Genomic DNA, 23,363 nt, shown 5'->3' with positions numbered 1-23,363 from the left:
GATCAATTTCTTTGAAATTCGGTGGATTTGTTGTGTTTGTACATTTAAACAACAGTGCCAAATTTCATAAAGTTTCATGCATTAGTTCTTAGATGTTAAATTTCAGTTATTTTAATGATATTAAATTATACGTAAATTTAGAACACCCCTGATGGCTTCAGAATTGTTATTACGCCTTAAAATTTTGTGTGACGGATTTACATCTCATGATTAAGAAAACTACGAAGGGATTTTTAAATTCGAGCATTGGTTAATGAGATAAAAAATTATGTGAATTCTGATTTTTTCTTCGTAATTTTCTGTAACTTTTGTAAGTTAAAAATTCATATCATAGAAAGTTTTCCATGAAGAGGTGATTCCATGCACAGCTTTGTATATTGGATATACAGTCTAGTATATAGGGCTACAGTCACGAAGCTAGAGTTGTTGAGGTTGCTAGGAACAAAAGACTGTGCAGGTACTATTTCGCATTGTTTGTAATGAGACGATAGTAGCGATCCTAGTGGTTAGCAACTATCTATGGATGCATATTTATTACATATTGAGCTTCGTGACTATATATGCTAGATTATGGTACTACCGTAGGTGATAGAGGAGGGATGCGGAGATTCGGATGGAAGCGACAATCGAAGGACGGAAATCTCAAGGACGACCGAGCGACTGATCGGCAGGACTGGCGGTAGTTGTGAGTGGGATAAAATAGCACTGAAGTGGGTATCTGACATATGGAAATTCTTTCATTTAGTTCAAAATAATTAGCAAAGTCGCACGCTGGAAGCTTTGACGGTAAGGTTTAAGTGGGAAAAAATTAGATAAACCATAAATGGATATGATCAAAGAGACACTTTATTGACAAAAGATCATGACTTCGTGTGCAGGTTTAGGTGAAAAAATTCAAAACGTAAACTTAATTAAGCAAATTCTGTATAGTGACTGGCCAACAGGGAAAGGTCAATCGTCAAAATTTTCACATATGAACCACAGAAAAGCCACGTCGCGTAACGTCAATATTTGCCTTGGAATGACAAAATAAAAAAAGTATAGATATTTCTTCTTTATTGATACGTTTACCTTCACATGCTTGAACAATTTCTAGAGCTCCAGCTATCTCGAAATGGGATTATTACTGAGGTGTTTCAGTGAGATGAGAAGTACGGCACCATTATACTGCTTTTTTTAGACCTATCTCGATTACCGTTTTCCGAACCAAAGGATCGGAAGGGATGGTAACAGGCTTTGGCCACCATCATCCCCGGATTTAACACTGTTGAAGTTTTATATTGGATATTTACCTAGTCACATGTTTATAGAACAAGATTTATAGAGGTACGATAGTTAAAACTTTGACATTGCACAGGCAATGCAACAAATACCTCCACACATGTTACAGAATGTTTTTCCGTGAAGCACCAAATGGATTTGAGATATGCAGAGATACGGATGCTTCACATACCGAATACAATTAGTTGGGTATTTGAACTGTCTGATGGCAATGAATGAAAGCAATTGTTTCGAGTTTATAATTAAAATATCTCTTTGAACATGTCCGCATGTGGTTTACTTAATTGTTTGCCTATTTCAATAGAATAGATATGGACTTTATGGACATTATGTATGCGATAGTATCTAGCCCTGTGAATAGACGGACACACAAGGATCGGGTATAAATTGGAACATTATAAATTTGAAAGAACAGGCGCTCAGTTATTTCAGAATGTAATTTGACTTCGTAAGTTATCAAGAGAGACTAAGAGAAGGACACTTTTGGGGCCTATATCTGTGGTGAATTTATTAATATTTCCAAATAAGAGAAAAATACATTTGACAGCACATTAATCAGGCCATATGTGATGTATGCATACGGATGAAGGCGTAGGTATGCTGAAGAACGACAAAAAGAGAAAAATAAATTGAGAAAATGTAGAATAGTGCAAAGAATAACTTCGTATATGAATAAAGAATTGAACATTAACAGTGGAAAGCTATATACAGGGACATCATTTTATTTTTACTTTAATTTTTATTGTACCTGAGTTTTTGAATGTGCTTCACTCCCACCCTTTCTACTAATGAAATTCAACCGTCTTCCACACAGATCCAAGACCTTATATACAGCCATAGTAGCCTTACGGTCATAGTAAACAGTACGTTCCAAAAATATGTTCGCGTTTTCCAGTGACGAAAGAGCTTTCAATATTGAATCATTTTCGCACAGGTACTGTCGTCCATTTGCCTACGTCGTATCCCGGTTTCCCCCACCAGCTTTTATTCGCCAGCTAGTGGCTGGGCTGTCTTAGATCTTTTCTGAGAACATTAATTTCTGCTAGGAACTTGACGTCTACGTAATATTATACAACTGTTTAAACTAACTTAAATAAAAGGGCCTTGTTAAGTAATTAACTGTCACGTGATTTCCTCCCTTTCTATGACCCTACGACATAACCACTTGGACAGACAGTAGATAGTATGTCTGAGTAATTTTAGCTTTTCGGGCAGAAGTGAAGATTGAATTTACAGTACGTACTCTTTTATAGAGTAGATACAGAATTATTTCAACATGAGTTACTAGTACGAAGGACGAAACTGGTAATTGGAATTAGGTACAATAGTCTATAGTGCGATAATATGCACATTAGAACTGAAGCCTGTATCGAAATGAACGGCCACCATTTTAAAAAAGGTGTTTAAATATCCATATTATGATTATTTTTCAATTTAACTTCATTCTCTATATTGTACGCTAATGTGCTGTAGATAGTATAATATACACTGCATAATGAATACGTCCACATGGACAACTCAGTTCGTGAGTAAAAACAGTCATTGTTAATACTGTACTGTATTTTGATTAAACAAAAACCTAATGAAAATGATCAAACTCAAAAGCGCAATATTTCCTAGTTTACGTAAATGGATGAACTACTTTTCTTCCCTCCTATACCTAGTAACGTGATTTGTTTGTATATTACGCCACTATCATCGAACTCCAGTCGTGGAAGGGGGTAGCAAACGGCGTTGATCCAGAGGTATAGGCAAGTTAATATTCAAAATGTTAGTAAAAATAAAATGATGTCCCTGTACAACCGTTATCCTTGTGATCTGTAAGAAGATTCACGGTGGTAGCAGATATTAAAGTCTACGATGTTAGGTGGGTAGAATTTATTTAGAGAAGTGGAGATGGTATTCTTCGATAGCTCTAAGTATACTCTTTCGACACACTAGAAGCGCCAGGTTTAGTATATTCAAAATGTAATTTTCATTTGTCAAAAGCGCCTGTGTCAAGAATTGCGTAATATTCCCTTCACAACTGGCTGTGCATCAGCTACGGGTGAGGTCGAAAATATTGCGCATTAATTTCCGTGCATAGGAAAATGTCTTCGACAGACAAAACACCCCATTTTATAGGTTCAGAAGTAAATGTTGCAGTTTTACAGACTTAAATATATTGGACAAACTGTCCATTTCTGGCTTATAATATAGCTACCTTTCCCCCCCCTCTCCCAAGTTCATGAGATTTTGTAAGTTCCTTTTAGGCCACCGGCGTAGCTCAGTCGGGTAAGGCGGTTGCCTGCCGATCCGTAGTTGCGCTCGGAGGCGGGTTCGATTCCCGCTTGGGCAGATTACCTGAGTAGGACGATGTTATAATATTTCGCTTATGTTATTTTCCCAAATTCTCCTCCAAGGAGAATAGGATGTTTTTTAATATTTCGTTTATGTTATTTTCCCAAATTCCCCTCCAAAAAGAGTAGTATGTTTTTTTAACATTTCGTTTTTTTCCCCCCCCCCCAAATTCCCTTCCAAAAAGAGTAGGAAGTTACGTTTCTTAATATTTCATTTATGATATTTTCCCAAATTCCCCTCTAAAAGAGTAGTATGTTTTTTAATATTTCGTTTATGTTATTTACCCAAATTCCCCTTCAAAAAGAGTAGTATGTTTTTTTAATATTTTGTTTATGTTATTTTCCCAAATTCCCCTCCAAAAAGAGTAGTATGTTTTTTAATATTTCGTTTATGTTATTTTCCCAAATTCTTCTCCAAAAAGAGTAGTATGTTTCTTAATATTTCGTTTATGTTATTTTCCCAAATTCTCCTCCAAAAAGAGTAGTATGTTTCTTAATATTTCGTTTATGTTATTTTCCCAAATTCTCCTCCAAAAAGAGTAGTATGTTTTTTTTAATATTTTGTTTATGTTATTTTCCCAAATTCCCCTCCAAAAAGAGTAGTATGTTTTTTAATATTTCGTTTATGTTATTTTCCCAAATTCTTCTCCAAAAAGAGTAGTATGTTTCTTAATATTTCGTTTATGTTATTTTCCCAAATTCTCCTCCAAAAAGAGTAGTATGTTTCTTAATATTTCGTTTATGTTATTTTCCCAAATTCTCCTCCAAAAAGAGTAGTATGTTTTTTTAATATTTTGTTTATGTTATTTTCCCAAATTCCCCTCCAAAAAGAGTAGTATGTTTTTTAATATTTCGTTTATGTTATTTTCCCAAATTCTTCTCCAAAAAGAGTAGTATGTTTCTTAATATTTCGTTTATGTTATTTTCCCAAATTCTCCTCCAAAAAGAGTAGTATGTTTCTTAAAATTGCATTTATGTTATTTTCCCAAATCCCCCCCCCAAAAGAGTAGTATGTTTTTTTAATATTTCGTTTATGTTATTTTCCCAAATTCCCCCCCTCAAAGAGTAGTATGTTTTTTAATATTTCGTTTATGTTATTTTCTCAAATTCTCCTCCAAAAAGAGTAGTATGTTTCTTAAAATTGCATTTATGTTATTTTCCCAAATCCCCCCCCCAAAAGAGTAGTATGTTTTTTAATATTTCGTTTATGTTATTTTTCCAAATTCCCCTCCAAGAAGAGTAGGATGTTTTATAATATTTCCTTTTTTCCCCCAAATTATTTAGTCGGATGCAAACTATTTAAAATGTTTCACCATTTTAATGCAATGCAGCGTAAAGCTGAGAAATGACTAGCACCAACAACCACAATTATACAGGAAGCCATGCAATGACTTGCGCTATGCAGACCGCAACACTTTAATTCGGAGTGATACATTCACCCACATGTTGAACTTGATTGTGGATTGCGCTGCATCGAGTGGCTGGAGGGCACAAACCCCAAAATAGTGCGGCAGGAAGGGGGGGTCATTAGGCTACAGATAGCGGTTTGCTGTGGGGAGGCTGTTTTATTGGTATGGGCGCTGCGTTCCCTGCAACTTCCAGAAACGCGGCCGCCTCGGGGCTGATACTGCACTTGGAATTCCAAAGATGTGGCAGACAAGATTAACACAAGTTTCATTGCGCTGAATTTGCTACGCGTGATCCTCAATCAGTAGAACTCACCTGCGTGGTGCATGAATCGTGTATGACACACTAAATGCTTTCGTCATCGGTTTTGTTTTAATAGTAATATGCGTTACAAGAGCGGTATGTTGACGTTTTCATGTTCGAGGAAAAGATTGAAAAAGCGAAACGTAGTTGAGCTTTTTTAATTTCCGAGAACATGAAAACAAACATACCGCTCGTGTATCGTACATTATTTTGTGCGAAGATCGTTTATTACATACCTGAAAGAGGAATTTCTAATTAGTTGCAATGAAATCTCCATCTTGGTTTCTGTTCAATGACGGAAACTTTGGAAAACAAATATATCTATCTTCAACATTGTTCCTATAAAATGTTTTCTGTGTTTACTGTACTGCAGCAGGCCGTGATATACGTCTGTCTTTTTTTTCCTCCAGTCTATGATGAGTCTGGAATCTTGTTGATTTTTTCACGGCTTCCTTAATGTTACTTGCATTACAAATGCAGTAACTTTTGTGGTGTTGTAGAGTTTACTTAATTTTTGCAAATATTTAAAAACAATAATTAACAGTGAAATTTAGGTGAAATTGCAGTGGTAAGTTTCCAGTTTATAATTATTACTATATTGAACGTCTTTAAAAATAATATGTTAAAAGCCTAAAGCAGTAAAATGAATATGACGCTTAAGCGGTAAGAATAGGGAAATTGTTATGTGTGTTACGTTGGGAATACTGAATGTGGTATTTCACACTTACCGCGTATTGGTTTTGTTCGGAAAGCAAGCAAATACGCACGATCTCGCACAAAAATTGTTACATTCAAATAATAGGCTATCAAATAAGAAAATAAAGGTAAGGGTCAAAGTATCATTTTTAGACGCTATGAGTGCGCATAGGACTTGAAGGTAGAGCTCAATACTTTCTTAACCTCGGCGCCGTCTTAAATCACTAAGCGAAAAATAATCATTTAGTGATTTAAGACGGCGCTTATTCCATCGGATCCTGTCCACTTAGTCACTTATAACGAGTGCACCTCTGCACATGTGTGGACATTGTCATACATCTATGACGCAGTGCATGAGGATAGGCCACTAGAGAGAACCCAAGAGGTGGAACTTAAACTGAGAGGATTCAATCCGACATCGGGATGGGAATCGGGTGTGGCTTAGTGGATAGAGCGTCAACACTTAGGGCCCTATTCATAGACATTCTTAGCGCGGGCTTTCGGTGGATGATCGGCGAACTAACGTTTTTCGTATTCATAAACCAGTGTTTATGATATGATATGATATGATATGAGATATGATATGATATGATATGATATGATATGATATGATATGATATGATATGATATGATATGATATGAATCCTGTTTAGCACGTTCGTAGCCCGGGCTAGCGAAATGTCTATGAATAGCACCCTTTGAACTGAAAACCCGTTCAAATCCCGTTGCCGGAGAGAATTTTTCTCTGTTCCACTCACCCATCAAAACGTTTTATATTTCACCCAATTTAATTATTAACAATTATTTGTCCTTGTAGTAATAAACTAGTTTAATAAACATAACACAGGAAGTTTAGTTTTAATTACGTTTTGCAGAATTTTACATTTTATGTAAAATAGAGTATAATTTTATATCTCTTGTAATTTAGTACATTTTATGTTTATTGCTCATGAGTGACATTAATAAACGATTGATTGATTGATCGATCGATTGATTAACTGATTGATATACATGTTTAGGATTTTCTTGTATTTTTGACGTAGAATAAGTCCTTGTTTGCATCGTGTACAAGGAGTCTTCAGTGTATCATGAAATAAGACGAGATTAGAAACTCCTACTGTGAGAGAATTAATAGTGATACATATCCAAATAAACCAAATTGCAATTCTGAGTAAAGGGACAAACGTTTCTGTCATGCTCGTTCCGAGCGGCGAGTCATCGTTGTAGGAGTAGTGAGAGTAGTGAGTAAAGGCCCATTCACAATGAAAATTAAACATAACCGTAACATAAACACAGAAGTTTGCGCCCAGGCTACCAAATGGGATCATTCACAATGATTCACATAAGCATTGACATAAACATTACCGTAAGACGTTAACATGAAAGTTTGCAAACTCCAAACTTTCATGCTTATGCTTACGTGATTTGCAAACAGAACACAATCGTGGAGCGCTGAAGTATACGACAGAATATTAGAAAATAATAATAATAATAATAATAATAATAATAATAATAATAATAATAATGGCTTTATTTAACCTGGCAGAGTTAAGGCCTTAAGGCCTTCTTTTACACTCAACCAGGATTAAAACTTGCTTACACATTTGAACATAAAACTTGATCAGAATTAAGTAATTACATACTGATTACATAATGAGATCAAAAGAGGTAGTTACATAAAATTTACCTCATAAAATAAAAATAAACATAGTGAAATACATATTAATTTGTTAGAATCAAATGCGAATCACATAAAAACAGAAGCCGATAATTCAATTAAAAAAAGGAAAATGTACACAGTAAAAATAAAAATAAACACATTAGTATACATATTAATATTAGATTACAATTAAGTAGGACTTACATAATTAAATCAGAAGCTGACAATTGAATAAAATGTACACAAAAAAATATATTAATAATAAAGAACAACAACACAGTGGGATACATATTGGCGTTAAGTGATAAATAAACACGATTTAGATAATAAAAATAAGAAAAAAAATAATAATAGCCCTAAATACAGTGGAACACATTTGCAACACGTTAGGTCTGGCAACTCATCATAAGATACATTTCTAATTTACATTTAAAGGAAATTAAAGTTCGGCAGCCCTTGACTTCAGGCGGCAGAGAATTCCAGTGACGAGAAGTAGCAACAGTGAAAGATGAAGAATAAAGAGATGATGTGTGCAGTGGTATTTCTAGCGTGCTGTTATATTGTGACCGAGTATTTGAGTTATGATACCGAGAAAGACTGTGGAATCGGACAGATAAGTAAGAGGGAGTAGAGGTGTGCAAAATTCGGTATAAGAGAGATGGCGTCGTTGTTATATTTCCATGGTTACCAAGTATGTTTGCTGTTATATTTATGTTCCCATCGTGAATGATGGTATGTCTTCTTGATTTTACCGTAACGTTATGTTTAATTTTCATTGTGAATGAACCTTAAGAATACGGATAAGAACAACTCATGAAGTCCCATAAAGGTAAGGGTCTCGTGTAATGCCAGTTACATGGCTAACTCGATTATTCTGAATTGGCGAGCCAGTCCAATTGATAGTTTTGCCTACTGTCCTTTCTGCCTCTGGTTAATTTCTTTCTCTCCAGTCGTACGTTCGCTTTCACACTAAATTCCATCTTGAACCTTTATGCATGCATACATAGATCTACTATTCGTGCATTTCCGTGCCTGTAATTATAACAATACGTTTTCCAGCTAATATCAGGCGGTTATAATTAAACTGACGGTGTTCAGCGTGGTACAGCACGAACTGTAATGATCGTAGAAGTGTAAACCTCGTAGATATGCTAATTAAGCAATGCAATCACGAATTATAAAAAAAAAATAGTTCCAAGTCTTGCCACCAGGTAAAAATATGGCTCTGTAAGCAGTCAGAACGTGGTATGGGCGTAGGAAAATGGCAGGAAAGATGAAACACATGATAACGGTGGTTCTGGCACGTTTATTAGAAACTATGGTTACAAACACTGTCCATCATGGCCTCCCACCTCAGAAATACGTTGAATCCGTAACACGACAGTTGCTCGTAGTATATCTGGCGAAATCAGAGCGACATGTCTACTGGGTGTTTAGTTCAAAGTGTGTCATGGCTCGCTGTATGCCGTCATATGACTAGCCGATGAGCCTAGAGAAATTCAATCTTACTACACTTCCGCAAAGGTGTATTACCTAGGAGGCAGAGAAGTTGCCTAGGAAGTACGGCGTTCATTCTGAAGAGTACGTACCGATGCGTACGATAACGCCGGTAGTGGCAGGAATGTGAACTGTTTGGAAACACGTACTGTCGGGATATGGGGAGAGGGTTAAGACTATTACTTACGTATTTGTTGACATTAACTTCGACGGTCAACATGGACACGGAGTATTTGATTTGTGTTGTGGAATGTTACCGTACGCAACCGATGATAACAAATACCCTGCGTACGACTTGCCGGCGCAAAACACAGTTCGAAAGAGGTTATGGTAGCACACAGACCGTACAGACCGCCATCTGTTGCTACGATGTTCAAGTTATACCGTACACGTTCTCAAGTTCAGATTGAAGAACGCCTTGAATAATAGGCAACTTCTCTAACATATAAGCTGAAACTCGCTTCAAATCGGTGACTCAACAACAGTGACGTCATGACACACTTTGAAATGAACACTCAGTAGTCTTTAGATCAGGCAGAGTCCGGATATGTCCCTGATAGACACGATCTTTCAAATATCCCCACAACTATAAGTCACATGGATTTAGGTCGGGGGATCTTGAAGGCCACATATCTGACATTGCCTAGAGATGATGCGGTCGTCACTGAAAGTTTCTCGCAGCAAATCTTTCACCTGGTGAGAGACAAGTGGTTGCCCCATCTTGCATGAAATTAATGGTGTGGTCACAGTTACGTTCTTGCAAAGCTGGAATCACGCGTTGCACAGGCAGGTTCCTATACCGTGCGTGTGTCACTGTTCACCTAACAGGCCCGCGGGATGTTCATTTGTTCGATCTTTCCTGTCGTTTTCCTACGCCCATTCCACGTTCTGACTGCTTATAGCGCCATATTTTCACCTGGTGGCAAGATTTGGAACTATTTTTGCACGATTCGCGAACGCATTGCTTAATTAGCATATCTCCGAGGTTTCACACTTCTACGATCATTACAGTCCGTGTTGTGCCACGCTGAACACCGTCAGTTTAATTATAACCATCTGGTATTTTAAGAAACATTTTCGTGAGGTTACCCACCACATTGTCATCACCGAGATTCTATTCCCGGTCCTCAATTAGCTGTGCTAGCTGAGAAACTTCTTCTCTTTCAGAATCCATTGTCATTGGCACGGTCTGAACCCACGAACCTCCGTTGTTAGGAATGGTAGCCACCAGACCACAAAGACAATATTAATAATTTTACTTCTTAGAAATGTAAAGAAAAGCCTCTATTTGAATTCTGTTATGTGTTCAACATGAACAATTTGTAAACTTTATAAAACAATACTAATTTTTCTGTTAATAGACAGAAGGAGATAATTAAATTGCACTTAACTCACCGTCAATTGCTAAATTTAAATTAAGGTTTATTAAAGAAGACCATAAAACGCGTTTGTGGAATAGCATAGACCGTCATTTCCATAAGTTTAAATACCAGCGAGTAGGCTTTGCATGTTCGGTCGCATCCTAATAAAGCTAATCCAAACAAACTCGTTAAAATACAATATTCAGCGGCACGAATGATTTGACTATTAAATCAAAACATGGGCACAATAGTAATATGACTTCACAACCCACTTTATTGCTATCTACATCTGGATGGAATAGGAGTGAGTCTACACGGGCACAATACAAAACAATCTCATTAGTTTGGCACCCACAAGACAAAGTTTAAAACAAATTACAACGAATTAGAGCTTAATTTTACTCTTGGGTATTTCAACCACATATCTCTAACTTCCCCACGAAATCACATAAAAGGGATAAATTATTCCACTCTTTACTTCATATTTGCAGTAAACAATGAGCTATAAAGCTGTACCTCAAACTTTCGGCATCTCTCTCAGAAATATAGCAATTTAACATTCCCCTACCAGCTTTTAGGTTAAGACTATTTCGGTCCAGTTCCAATATTATGTTATTCGCATATGAATAATGAATGAAAAGGTCTTTGTGTTTACATTTTACGAATGTAACCAAATTCTCATTTAATAATAAGAAGAATATTATAATTGTGTCCACATTGAAATTTAATTGTATTTATGCTCGACCATGCCGAAATGTAGTAATTATACACCTGGTAGCAGACCTTTAATGCATGTCATTAAAGTACACCTACTCATTAAAGGTCAGGTCTTTCAGCCAATGACGACTCAGGTTACAACTGTTCAGCCAATGACAGGTCAGCTTTCTACCGTTATAAAACCGCAAATATCGATTATTCTCGGATATGCAATCGAAAGAGAACTAGCGAAAAGTCACGGAGGCTGGAAATCCAATACTGTCGCAGAAGGTTATGTTCTGTTACTATAATAATTAGCGTTAATTTTAAATAATATTCAAATAAATTCAGTTTGTCATCTCGTTTTTCAATGTCTAATTTAATTTCAATATTATCTCTGTAAGTTCTTATGGCCTAGCAAGGTCAATGTGGATATCTGTTCATCGGAACAAATCAATACTTTCGAGTCTGCGCACATCTCACAACATACGGGACATTGCTCAAAAATTAATAATATCAAGTTAGAAATATGGTCGAGCATAAAAAGTCGTATGAAACTCGCCTATAATGGTAATTAAGAAGCTTGTATGAAAATTATGAAACTCGCTTGCGCTCGTTTCATAAATATCCATACTCACTTCTTAATTACCTTCATTATAGGCTCGTTGCATAATGTACTATTCTGTTTTACTCGTATATTATTATGTCTCTTGTTGGTTGATTTTAAGAGAATAAATTATACTCTATGAATGTCTAAGCTTAAATAATCACAAAAGAGAAATAGGCTATCGACAGAAGAATATTAAATTATACATTTTTCTCCATTATCTTTTAATGATTTTAGATTTGTTCATTATACCTTCAGGGGTTAGATACAGTTTACGGCAGTAAAATTTTTTAAATATTCAGCATTGGACAATAATGAAAATTAATATGTTTAAAACACTGTCCTTCTGTTATATGAAAAAAAATATATATATTTTTACGATTTAAAAAATTATTTACATTTTTTTTTTTTCAAAATTCAGTTCACTGTGAAGTGATGAAGCGTTTCCCACATAACTAAAAAACTATCTAACATTATGTGATGACATTTTTTGTGTGTATTTATACATGTCATATCTACAATATGATGCAAGATCACTTCTCTACCTTTCACAGATTGTCTGATAAAAAATAAATACTTTTTAAAAAATGGTCAAATATCAGTATTTTCTTCTAACACAAAAAAAATTATTTATTAAGAAATATAGTTGAAAGAGCATGATATTGTAAATATGAGTTTTAGCAATAAAATAAAAACGAGAAAACAATGAAAAATTTAACAAGTTTATGAGTTATGAGTGAAACGCTTCATCATTGCAAACTGCCATCATTTTGAGTTTTGAAAAAAATATATATAAATTATTTTTTTTAAATCATAAAATATATTTTTCATATATCAGAAGGACTGTGTTTTACACATACCAATTTTCATTATTGTACAAGATACAGTAATGGAGAAAAAATTGTTTAATATTTCCAAACATTAATTTTACTGCTGTAAGCTGTACCTAACCCCTTAAATATATAATTATCGTTTTAGTTAATTATTAAATATATTTAAATAAATGGAAACGTATTCTTTACACAAATACTGCCGAATAATGTAATTAGAATTTCACTTCTTCATAAATATGAAAATAAAATTTGACTGCTTACATAAAACATATTTAAGATAAACGCGTGGAAAAAAAAACCGTTATAAATTTGCTAAATTTAAACTGTAAATGCACACAAATTTCCAGCCATAATTCGATGTAAATTTTACAGTGTTATGGAGTGTTTATGAATATTTTGAGATAGTTACATATTTTTTTCTTATTCACTGTTACGATCTGTGTGAAAATGTTATTAGATTTACATAATAGTGCACATACCTCAAGAACAAATGATATTAGAAATCTGAAATTTTTCGGAGACTTCCAGGTGTTAAGTACGTTAAATGTAGACGATTATTGTAGTATTGATTTGAGAATTTTAATCATTTTTACATAAATTATTAATTTTATTTATATAAATTTTAATAACGAAATTAATACTTTTTATCATAAATAAACACAGAAACACTGTTATAGTAGTTTATTTTAAAGATTGTTATTATGGATCAGAGGCCTGGACAATGAAGATCTCATATACAGGGTGTTTCTAAATTAAACCGACAAACATTGGGATCCTATAAACTTCTTTAGAACAGTTTTTGTTGAAGAACGAATGGGTTGCAGTGTATTGATTCAGATTTTCAATTTAACACTACAGTAAGTGTTTTCCCTTTATTTTTATTTCGTTCGTTTATGTATTTTCAAGTCAAATGAATACCTGTAACATTATGTTTTTATTAAATCCATTTATTTATTTGCAAATAAGTGATTACACCTCTCTTGACCTATAAGATTGTCCAATTAATGATATAAAACTTGTACTGAAACGGAAGGTCGCAGCCCATTTCTTTCTTAACAAAAGTGTTTAGTAAGATTTTCTATCCGATCCCAAAATATGTTGGACTAATTTAAAAGCACTCTGTACAGAAAATACAGTATTCAGAAAAGAAATTCCCAAGAGCAGTGGATGTTACAGATTGTTAGATAAATGAATAAATGAAGATATAAGAATGGAATTAGCAATAGATGAACTAAACGTAAAATCGGGCAATATAGAACACAGTGGACACAGCATGTGTTACGGATGAACAACAACAGATTACAAAAAAAAATCTGCACTATACACCAATAATAATTTGCTAATTATTAGCAGGAGTAATTTTGGAAAAGATGCACATACCAATAAATTTTTGGTACAAGTTTGGAATCGGAACGGATCCAGAAGGAATCAGTCGTTGATGATGATGATGATGATGATGATGATGATGATGATGATGATCAATAATAACAAAATAAACATATCAGAATTTGGATGAAAATTTTCAAATATCCGTCTTACCACTACAATGCACTTGGCCGCACGAATGTGAATGGCGCGCGTAGCGTTTCGTATCTCGGCACGGCTGTCCCTGATGAGCGCCGTAGCGTGCGCAATACTTTCAGGTATATTTTCCCCTTCGCCCCCGTACTTCACGTCACATTGCAACTCTCCCTTTAGTTTACGTTCCAATTTTTTTATTACTATGCAAACAACTCCAAAGCCTGATTCACAGTGTGACGTTTGGATTTGTACGAATATCTTTGAAACTAATGATAATCGGACCTATGTTCATATGATATTTTATGCTCAAAATGGCCTATAGAATTGATTCCTAAAGTGTGGGTCATTAGTTGTGAATCACCTTGTACAAAGCAAATAAATTTTAATCGATTCCTAAATCTAATTAATTCTGAAAGAGAGAGATCTTCGGAAGAAAGTTGAATTTTGTAACGAGAATATGATTTACAATTCCTTTCTGTTCTTCTGAGATTCATTTTTAATTTTACAAATAAATAATTCTATAAATTATAAGAATATTAAATATCCTCTTTGTTTTAAGGTAGATGTTAATCATATGATTCTAATATGTGTATATCTACTTTGTATTCTCTCAGGAGTCATAAGTAGTAATTCTCTGATGAGTAGTGATATTTTAAAAAGAAACTGCATTCAATTAAAATGGAGATGAAAAAGATTTTCACTTTAAAATAATTAAATGAAAAACATTATTAGGGATGTTAAATGAAATTTTGAAGTATAACCAGGTTAAAAATATACAGAAGACTTCAAGAGTACAGCACTTTGGTAGTTTCAACACTGCCGTATGACAACGAAATTTACATCCCCAGGAAACAAGCTGTAACAAGATTAAACACAGCAAGGACGATATTTTTCAGAACAGAGAGATAAACTTTGTTAAATTAAAAAGAAATGACAAAATTATACAAGAACTAGAAAGAAAAATTATTCTCAATGGAAATAATAAATGCAAGGTGAATTGCATATACTTTAGAAGATTCAACAATTCGGATTAGGTCTAAAAGTCTTGGACCATCAGCTAAAACAGAATAATACATTATGCAACGAGCCTATAATGATAGTAATTAAGACGCAAGTATGTTTGTTTATGAAACGAGTGCAAGCGAGTTTCATAATTTTCATACGAGCGTCTTAATTACTATTATAGGCAAGTTTCATACGACTTTTTATGCTCGACCATATTTCTAACTTTAAATTATTCAGAAGTATACATTTCATTTGTATCTGAGAGAAAATCGGAAGTGGCCTTGTTAATAGCTCTTGAATTGTGAGATGTGCGCAGACGCGAAAGTATTGATTTTTTCCGAGGAACAATAATGTCATTGACCTTGATGTAATGCAGATAATGTATAACTTAGAAATTGATTTAGAATTGAAAAACGAGATGATAAATTGAATTTATTTGAATATTATTTACAATTAACGCTAATTATTATAGTAACAGAACATAACTTTCTGCGACAGTATTGGATTTCCAGCCTCCGTGACGTTTCCCTCGTCTTTCGATTGCATATCCGAGAATAATCGAAAACCTGAACTTTAATGAATAGGTGTACTTTAATGACATGCATTAAAGGACTGCTACCAGGTGTATAATTACTACATTTCTGCATGGTCGAGCATAAAAGATTTTAAAGAATTTAGAATCTGTTAACAGAGTGCATTCTTTATTTCGCTGAAAAGGACCAACTTATCCATACTCATACAGGATTATGAAGAAAAAGGACAAAATTATGATTATAATGATGGTGGTAGTGGTTATTGATGTAAGGGGAACAAAAATTATGACATTTAATACATTTTTAATAATTGAAATAATTTGGAGCGACGAAAGGATTTGTTCTATTGATAAGAATTTAGCTTAACAAAGCCAGGTTTTATAAATGTTTTATTCGTAGGTGAGTCTCTCTATCAAGAAATTTAGTTTATTCAAGTTCAGAAGCTCAGATAGAAAAATACAAGTAGAAAAAGCAGAAATATTTAATGTTTTCTGAGAAAACTGAATATTCATTATGAATGTATAGAGATATGGCATTAGTGCGAGTAAAGAAACATGAGCATTGCATTTAAGAATTTCATTAGTTGTTTCGTTTACTGATATAAAACTATACTATACTACAGCTCAGCGTTAAAATTATGGGAGTAAAAATAAAAAGGAAAAGTCATTAAAACTTCAGAACTTCACCTTATGAATTCTCAGCAAAGATTTACATGCAAAAGCATCATGTCTCTTGATACGAAATTAACAGAAAAATATTTCGTTTATATTTAAATACCCAACTAAAGGTGATAAAAAGCCATATCGTGACCAGCCTGGGGAAAAAAGAAATTCGGAGGTCTAATGTTGAAGTTTTAAGTAACACCTCTCAATAGAAGCTTCTTGAAAAGTAACAAAAGACAGGATATTTTATATTTATAGATCAGTAGTCTATTTGTTACGCAGTTGTGACGTCGGAATAATGAGCACCTGAAGAGTAGTTAAGCAATTGCATAATGCTGTACAGAGAAGCTAGTTCAGTTCAGTGGCGGCTCGTATAATAGGTAGTTCGGAAGAACTAATGAAGTTCTTATTTAATTCAGACACTATAATTTTCCTGTATGTTTGAGTGTACACGTTATGGCGAAGATAGAGGAGTTTAAACTAGTGAAAGATCATTAACATTTACAGCATTTACCTCAGTGTTGGAGTAATTTGAGTATAAGTTGTAATTTATTGAATAAAACTTTACCTAAACTTCAAACACATGCCAATTTAATATATATATATATATATATATATATATATATATTGTCTATTTCACAATTCTCTATAATGAAGTGTTGATTTTAGTTGATCACACTGATACTGCCTGGTAAAAAAAAACTGTTTTATTTACCAGCGCATGAAATGATACATCTCATTAAAAGCAATATTGTTAGAGGAACCAGCTGTGATACAGTAACACAAATTCATGCATTTGCACAGATCTATACTAATAATAAATCTGTAACCGAAATTTTTCTGGTAATTTTCGATTTTCCAAAAATAATTGCTTTTAACATGTATAATTAACCATCCTGAAACCAAATATCACTTTTTTTTAATTTTTGTTTGTATGTCTGTCTGTCTTTCTCTCTGTCTGTATGTTTGTTACCTTTTCACGCGAACATGGCTGAACCGATTTATATGAAAATTGGAATATAAATTAAGTTCGTTGTAACTTAGATTTTAGGCTATATGTCATTCAAAATACTTTATTTAAAACGGAGGTTATAAGGGAGCCTGAATTAAATAAATCGAAATATCTCGCTTATTATTGATTTTCATGAAAAATATTACATAACAAAAGTTTCTTTAAAAATAATTTCCGATAAGTTTTACTGTATACAAAATTTTGATAGGACTGATATTTAATGAGATAAATGAGTTTTAAAATTACAATAACAACGCGCTGTACTGAAATAAAAACAAATGACTTCGTCTATAAGGGCCCTTGGACAACAACAATCGAAAGCTATTAAACATAGCCTAAGAGAATGTTTCTGTGTTTGTATGAAGTAATATCGGAAGCTAATTAATTGTTTAATTATTATTTCACCATTAAAAAGTGTAGTTTCTCTAGATGGACATAATTCTACAATGTTATTACAGTAACTTCTGAAACATATAGCAAGTAATATAAAGTATACACATTAAAACTAAATGATATGTCAATCTTCATTAAACTAGGTTGCATGTAATAACAATTAAGAAACATGTTAAAGGAATTGTCATTGCACCAAATGATTGCTCTCTGGACCAAAATGGCCGCATTTTAATTATTTAAATACAATTTAATTTAAGTAACATATTAAACGATTTATCCTTCTATCAATCACGAATGTTCCCTGGATCAAATGTCCTATTTTAATTATGTAATTACTTTATATTTATTTCTAACGGGTGCAGCGGAGCGCATGGGTACGGCTAGTACGGTAATATAATTGGAGGTCCCTATTATATGTTTTGCTTACAACACACTGCGCATGTGCAGTAAACGAGAGTTCCAGTACGAGCATGTGCTACTTATGAAGAGTCGTGGGAAATTGTTGTCTACATACAGGTGGACTCACATGAAGACTCACTTCAAATTTTAATTCCGTATCTATACATTACAGATGTTTAGAATATGTTTTTAAATAAATAGAATAATATCACAGTCTAGTATATACAGTCACGAAGCTTGAGTTGTGAGGATGCCAGGAACAATGGACTGTGCGGGTACTATTTCGCATTGTCTGTAATGAGGCGATAGTAGCGATCCTAGTGGTTAGCAACTATCTATGGATGCATATTTACTACGTATTGAGCTTCGGGACTGTATATACTAGACTGTGGTAGTATATCATTAATATTCGAGTGTAGGCTTTCACGGCCGGCGTCAATGGGGGTGGACTTTTCCGGGCTAATAGACCGTGGTCTACTGGCGATGTTACGACCAGACGATTCGTCTACAACTGCAGCAGACATCATCAGTGGCGAGGCACTCTGGGGCGTAATGTTCTCTTTAGCGTGCCAGGGACAACTGGGGTGCTATTCATAGACATTTCGCTAGCCCGCGCTACGAGCGTGCTAAACTAGCCCCGGTTATCGACTGGCTACTTGTACAGGAATCGTATCATATCATATCGCTAACACTGGTTTATGAATACGAAAAACGTTAGTTCGCTGATCATCCACCGGAAGCCCGCGCTAAGAATGTCTATGAATACGGCCCCTGGTTGCCAGGGACTGACATTGACTCGTTGTTTCATATATAGGTTACTGAACATCCTCCTATCTTTCCAACCACACGTATTTTCTTCAAATACTCCATCTTAATAATTTTCTTGTCTTTAAAATGTACCTTCTACTATTTTTTCGTATACGGTAATTTCAAATACTAGAAGTCAGTGGCGTGTATACTCTTTGAAGACATTATGTCATAACTAGACAGTGGAAAAAAGTCAAATAAAAGTCATGTTTACGGTTTACAAGTACTGTACGCATAGACTATGGCATGAGGTATGCATGCATCCCAAGTAGGTAGCTACAACACAGTACCGTCCGCAGAGAGCACCACGCAAACACCGAAAACAACTAACTGCCTCTCTGCGTTGTCAGTCAGTCCTCAGTCAGATTGAGATACGGAAACATATTCTTCATTTGTGTTCGGTATAGTGATCATAATGCCGAAGACAGATGTTAAAAAACATAGGGTGTATTCTTTAATACAAGAATATGGTGTCTATATTTTTTGTAGTGATACTGGCGAAACAACTAGATGTCGGTTATACAGAGTGTTTCAAAAATACGGGGCATAATTTCAGGTATGTATTTCCCACATGTAGACAATCAAAATAGTTCATTACAACATGTGTCCGGAAATGCTTCATTTCCAGGAGTATTCCGTATGTCCTCAGAACATGCCACAATTCGATTCCGAAGGCATTCCAAATCAGGCACCGGAGACGAATAAACCAATGATTTTAAATGGCCCCACAAGTAGAAATCGAGAGGGTTCAGATCAGGTGAGCATGGAGGCCAAGCAATTGGGCCACCTCTACCTATCCATCGATCAGGAAACCTTCGATCCAAGTACCGGCGAGCCGTACGACTGAAGTGTGCAGGAGCGCCATCATGCAAGAAGTGAATGTGTTGACGATTGATCAGTGGAGTGTCTTCTAAAACATGAGGTACCGTATGGTGTTTTCCATGAAGTTTGTGTACGCCTGCCCCGTAAGTCTGTTTACAAGTACATGGGGTCCCACTAATCGATCACCAATGATATCGGGCCACATGTTGAGGGAGAACCGCACCTGGTGATGAGATGGAACAGTTGCACGTGGTTTTCATGCTGATTGTGGAAATTTGTTATGCCATCTCGTGTGAACTGTGCTTCATCTGTAAATAATACTAAGGCAGGAAAGTTCGGATTTACACCACACTGCTGCAAGAACCACTGACAGAACCTAACTCGTGCAGGGTAATCTGCTGGTGACAGGGCCTGTACACGTTGCAAATGATAAGGATACAATTGATACTCTTTCAACAGTCTCCAGACAGTCGTATGAGGAACATTGACTAGCAACGCTACTCTTCGTGTGCTGATAGGAGTCATGTTCACAGCCTCCAGAATCTCCTCCTGTACTTCTGGAGTTGTAGATCTTGGTCGTCCCCTTCCCAGACCAGGAGAGTTAAATTTTCCATACTCGCACAGACGGTAATGGAGACGTACAAATGTCTTCCGATCTGGACATTGTCGCTGTGGGTACCTCTCCTGGTACAAACGACGAGCCAGCGCAGCATTGCCGTCCGCCTTACCGTACATGAAGTGTATCTCTGCCAGCTCTTGATTTGAATACATGTCGCACAGTCTAACGCCTACACAACACTGAATGTAACCTTCGCCTCGGAATGAACTGTCAGAGTGCCCTCTTAATGTCTCCTTTGACGGCAACTACCTGCGGAAAGAAAAACGTTCCGGTGAATTTCGATGTTGTGAAGGCCATAACTCGGAAATGAAGCATTTCCGGACACATGTTCTAATGAACTATTTTTATTGTCTACATGTGGGAAATACATACCTGAAATTATGCCCCGTATTTTTGAAACACCCTGTATATGTGTGCATTAGAAACATAACAAAACAATCGATAGAACTTTACTGTAATATACAGAAACACATGAAAAATGTTGCTCTGTGTCAGAAGAAAATAAGGGTTCAAGTTCAAATTCCGTCTCAAATAAGAAATATGACTTTTGCCAGGATTTGTGTCGAATGACGATAAGTTTCAATATTCCATTCAAAAGGTTGGACAATCCTCACTTTAAAGGGTTCATAGAAAAGTACACAAAATATCAGGCACCTTCTGAATCATCGATTTGAAAACAGTTCTTACCTGCACGCGCCCTAGTATGCCTACTGTGCTTACGTAAACAACTACCCTCTGACGATACAAACTACTCGCGTTGTAGTTACCTTCACATCCGGATGACTTTTTCCGCTGTCTAGTCATAACATGAAAATTTGAATCCATAGACCAGTGATGTCAACTGATGCATATAAGAGCAAGCGCCAGCTTTAGAGCCCAGGAGAGCCTGGGCACTTTACAGCGGAAAGGAAAGAGACAGACGAAAGAGGTAGTACATGCCGCATGAAGAGATGGCCAGCACTGATTAAATGAATAAAGGGAAGAGAACTTAATATAACTGTATCCATGTCAATTTTTACATTTGTCTGAGAAGATTAAGTGCATTATAAGAATGTAAGTTTTAATTTTAATGTTCATTTTTCACATGCTTGCTTTTTTATTGAAAAGGAATATTTCTCAACTTTTTTACAGAATATTGAAATTTTCAGATATGTTTGTTTAGTAACCTTACAGGTACTAAAACAATGTTTTCGTAAATATAATATATCGTAAATACGTATTACTGAAGATAGTGTATTAAAATGTTTGAAAATATTCGCATGGAAAATATCTGTAAGGAAATGAATTAACAAAGCAAATACTGTTACATCACAAACAAAAGATATGTGCCTATGTGTTGGTAAAACGTCAGTTCTATAGCTTCAGCAGATTTCGAAATAATTTAATATTCTGATAACAGAAAGTTGCGCACCAATATCACCTAAAAGCATAATGCGATAAGAGTTTTATTATGTAATATTAGTTACAGTTAAAGCATATACCTAGATAACTTTTCTTTGTACTATAATATTGTTTTGATTTATTTTATAAGGCTAAAGATACTATCAATATCAATTTCAACTTATCATGTCATATTCAGTGTCTTTCTTTGGGATAACACTTTCTTTATGAATGATGTGTTTAATTCACTTAGTACAGTATAGTTGTAGTTATTATGGAATTTGTATGAATATTCCTTCTTTACTCTTTATTATGTTATTAACGTTTAAAACACAACTGCAATATTAGGCTAAGAAATAGGTGTTAGTACATTTGTTTTATACAGACAATATAGAAAATAACAAACAGAAAAAAAGGCATATAAAAATAACGACATAAAATTTCACGTTCTGTTTGAAGTTTGTGCACCACTGTTTTCTTAATCCAACAGGCTGCTTATTCCCCCTAGCATAGTACTAGCGCTTAATGCCCGCGCACGACGTCAAGGTCAGAAAAATGCGTTTGCTTTGACATCACTGCCATAGACCATTGGTTTCATATCCAAAGTTGCTTGTCTACTGACTGAAAATATTTCGTTGTTGTTAATTAGCACCTGTACAGTAAATAAAAATGAGTACCTGTAACTGAAGATTCCACACATAATTCCCATTTTTAATTTTATTTATTTATTATTTTACGACACTGTATCAACATCTCAGGTTATTTAGCGTCTGAATGAAATGAAGGTGATAATGCCGGTGAAATGAGTCCGGGGTCCAACACCGAAAGTTACCCAGCATTTGGGTTGAGGGAAAACCCCGGAAAAAACCTCAACCAGGTAACTTGCCCCTACCGGGATTCGAACCCGGGCCAGACGCGCTGACCGTTACTCCATAGGTGTGGACTTCCCATTTTTAAATCCAAACATAAATTAATTCCTTTGGAGGATAATTAAAGCCACCAACTCTAACTTCCTGATCCTTATGTGCCTACACAGAATACGAATAATGACGCAATGGATATTTATCTCGTCAGCCTCCTGAAAGTTAATTAGCGAATGTGTTTACTGATGTTAGTTTGCATATCTGCCAGTGATAATATCGGTCTCTGCTTACTAATGCAGTGATGGCTTTTGTTTTGTTTCCAGAGCCGACCACCGACATCATAGGGGGCCCCGATTTGTACATCGACCGCGGCAGCACCATCAACTTGACATGTGTAGTGCTCTACAGCCCCGAGCCGCCGGCGTATATATTCTGGAACCACAATGAGGCGGTGAGTACAATAAAAATTCTTCCTCGTCTTTTTCTAGAAGAATTAGGCTTGTACGGAGACATCATTTTATTTTTACTTCAATTTTTATTGTACCTGAGTTTTTTAATGTACTTCACTCCCAACCCTTCTACTAATGAAGTTCAACCGTTCTCCACACAGATCCAAGACCGCATATACAGTCATAGTAGCCTTACGGTCATAGTAAACAGTACGTTC

At 35.1% G+C, this 23,363-nt stretch overlaps 1 protein-coding gene across 2 annotated transcripts in view; it reads left to right on the top strand.

The window, feature by feature from the left end:
* The window catches only part of LOC138712516 (neurotrimin-like), a 1,014,780-nt gene that overhangs the window by 822,573 nt on the left and 168,844 nt on the right, over window positions 1–23,363 (top strand). For both annotated transcript variants that reach the window (XM_069844403.1, XM_069844402.1), the window contains exon 3: window positions 23,020–23,147. In XM_069844403.1, coding sequence (XP_069700504.1) covers window positions 23,020–23,147 — 128 coding nt within the window. The remainder of the gene's footprint in view (window positions 1–23,019; window positions 23,148–23,363) is intronic.

This window comes from Periplaneta americana, chromosome 13 (genome assembly GCF_040183065.1).
Source record: "Periplaneta americana isolate PAMFEO1 chromosome 13, P.americana_PAMFEO1_priV1, whole genome shotgun sequence".
Lineage (NCBI taxonomy): Eukaryota > Metazoa > Arthropoda > Insecta > Blattodea > Blattidae > Periplaneta > Periplaneta americana.
Note: the sequence above shows the minus strand (reverse complement) of the source record. Positions and strands in the feature narration are given on the sequence as shown.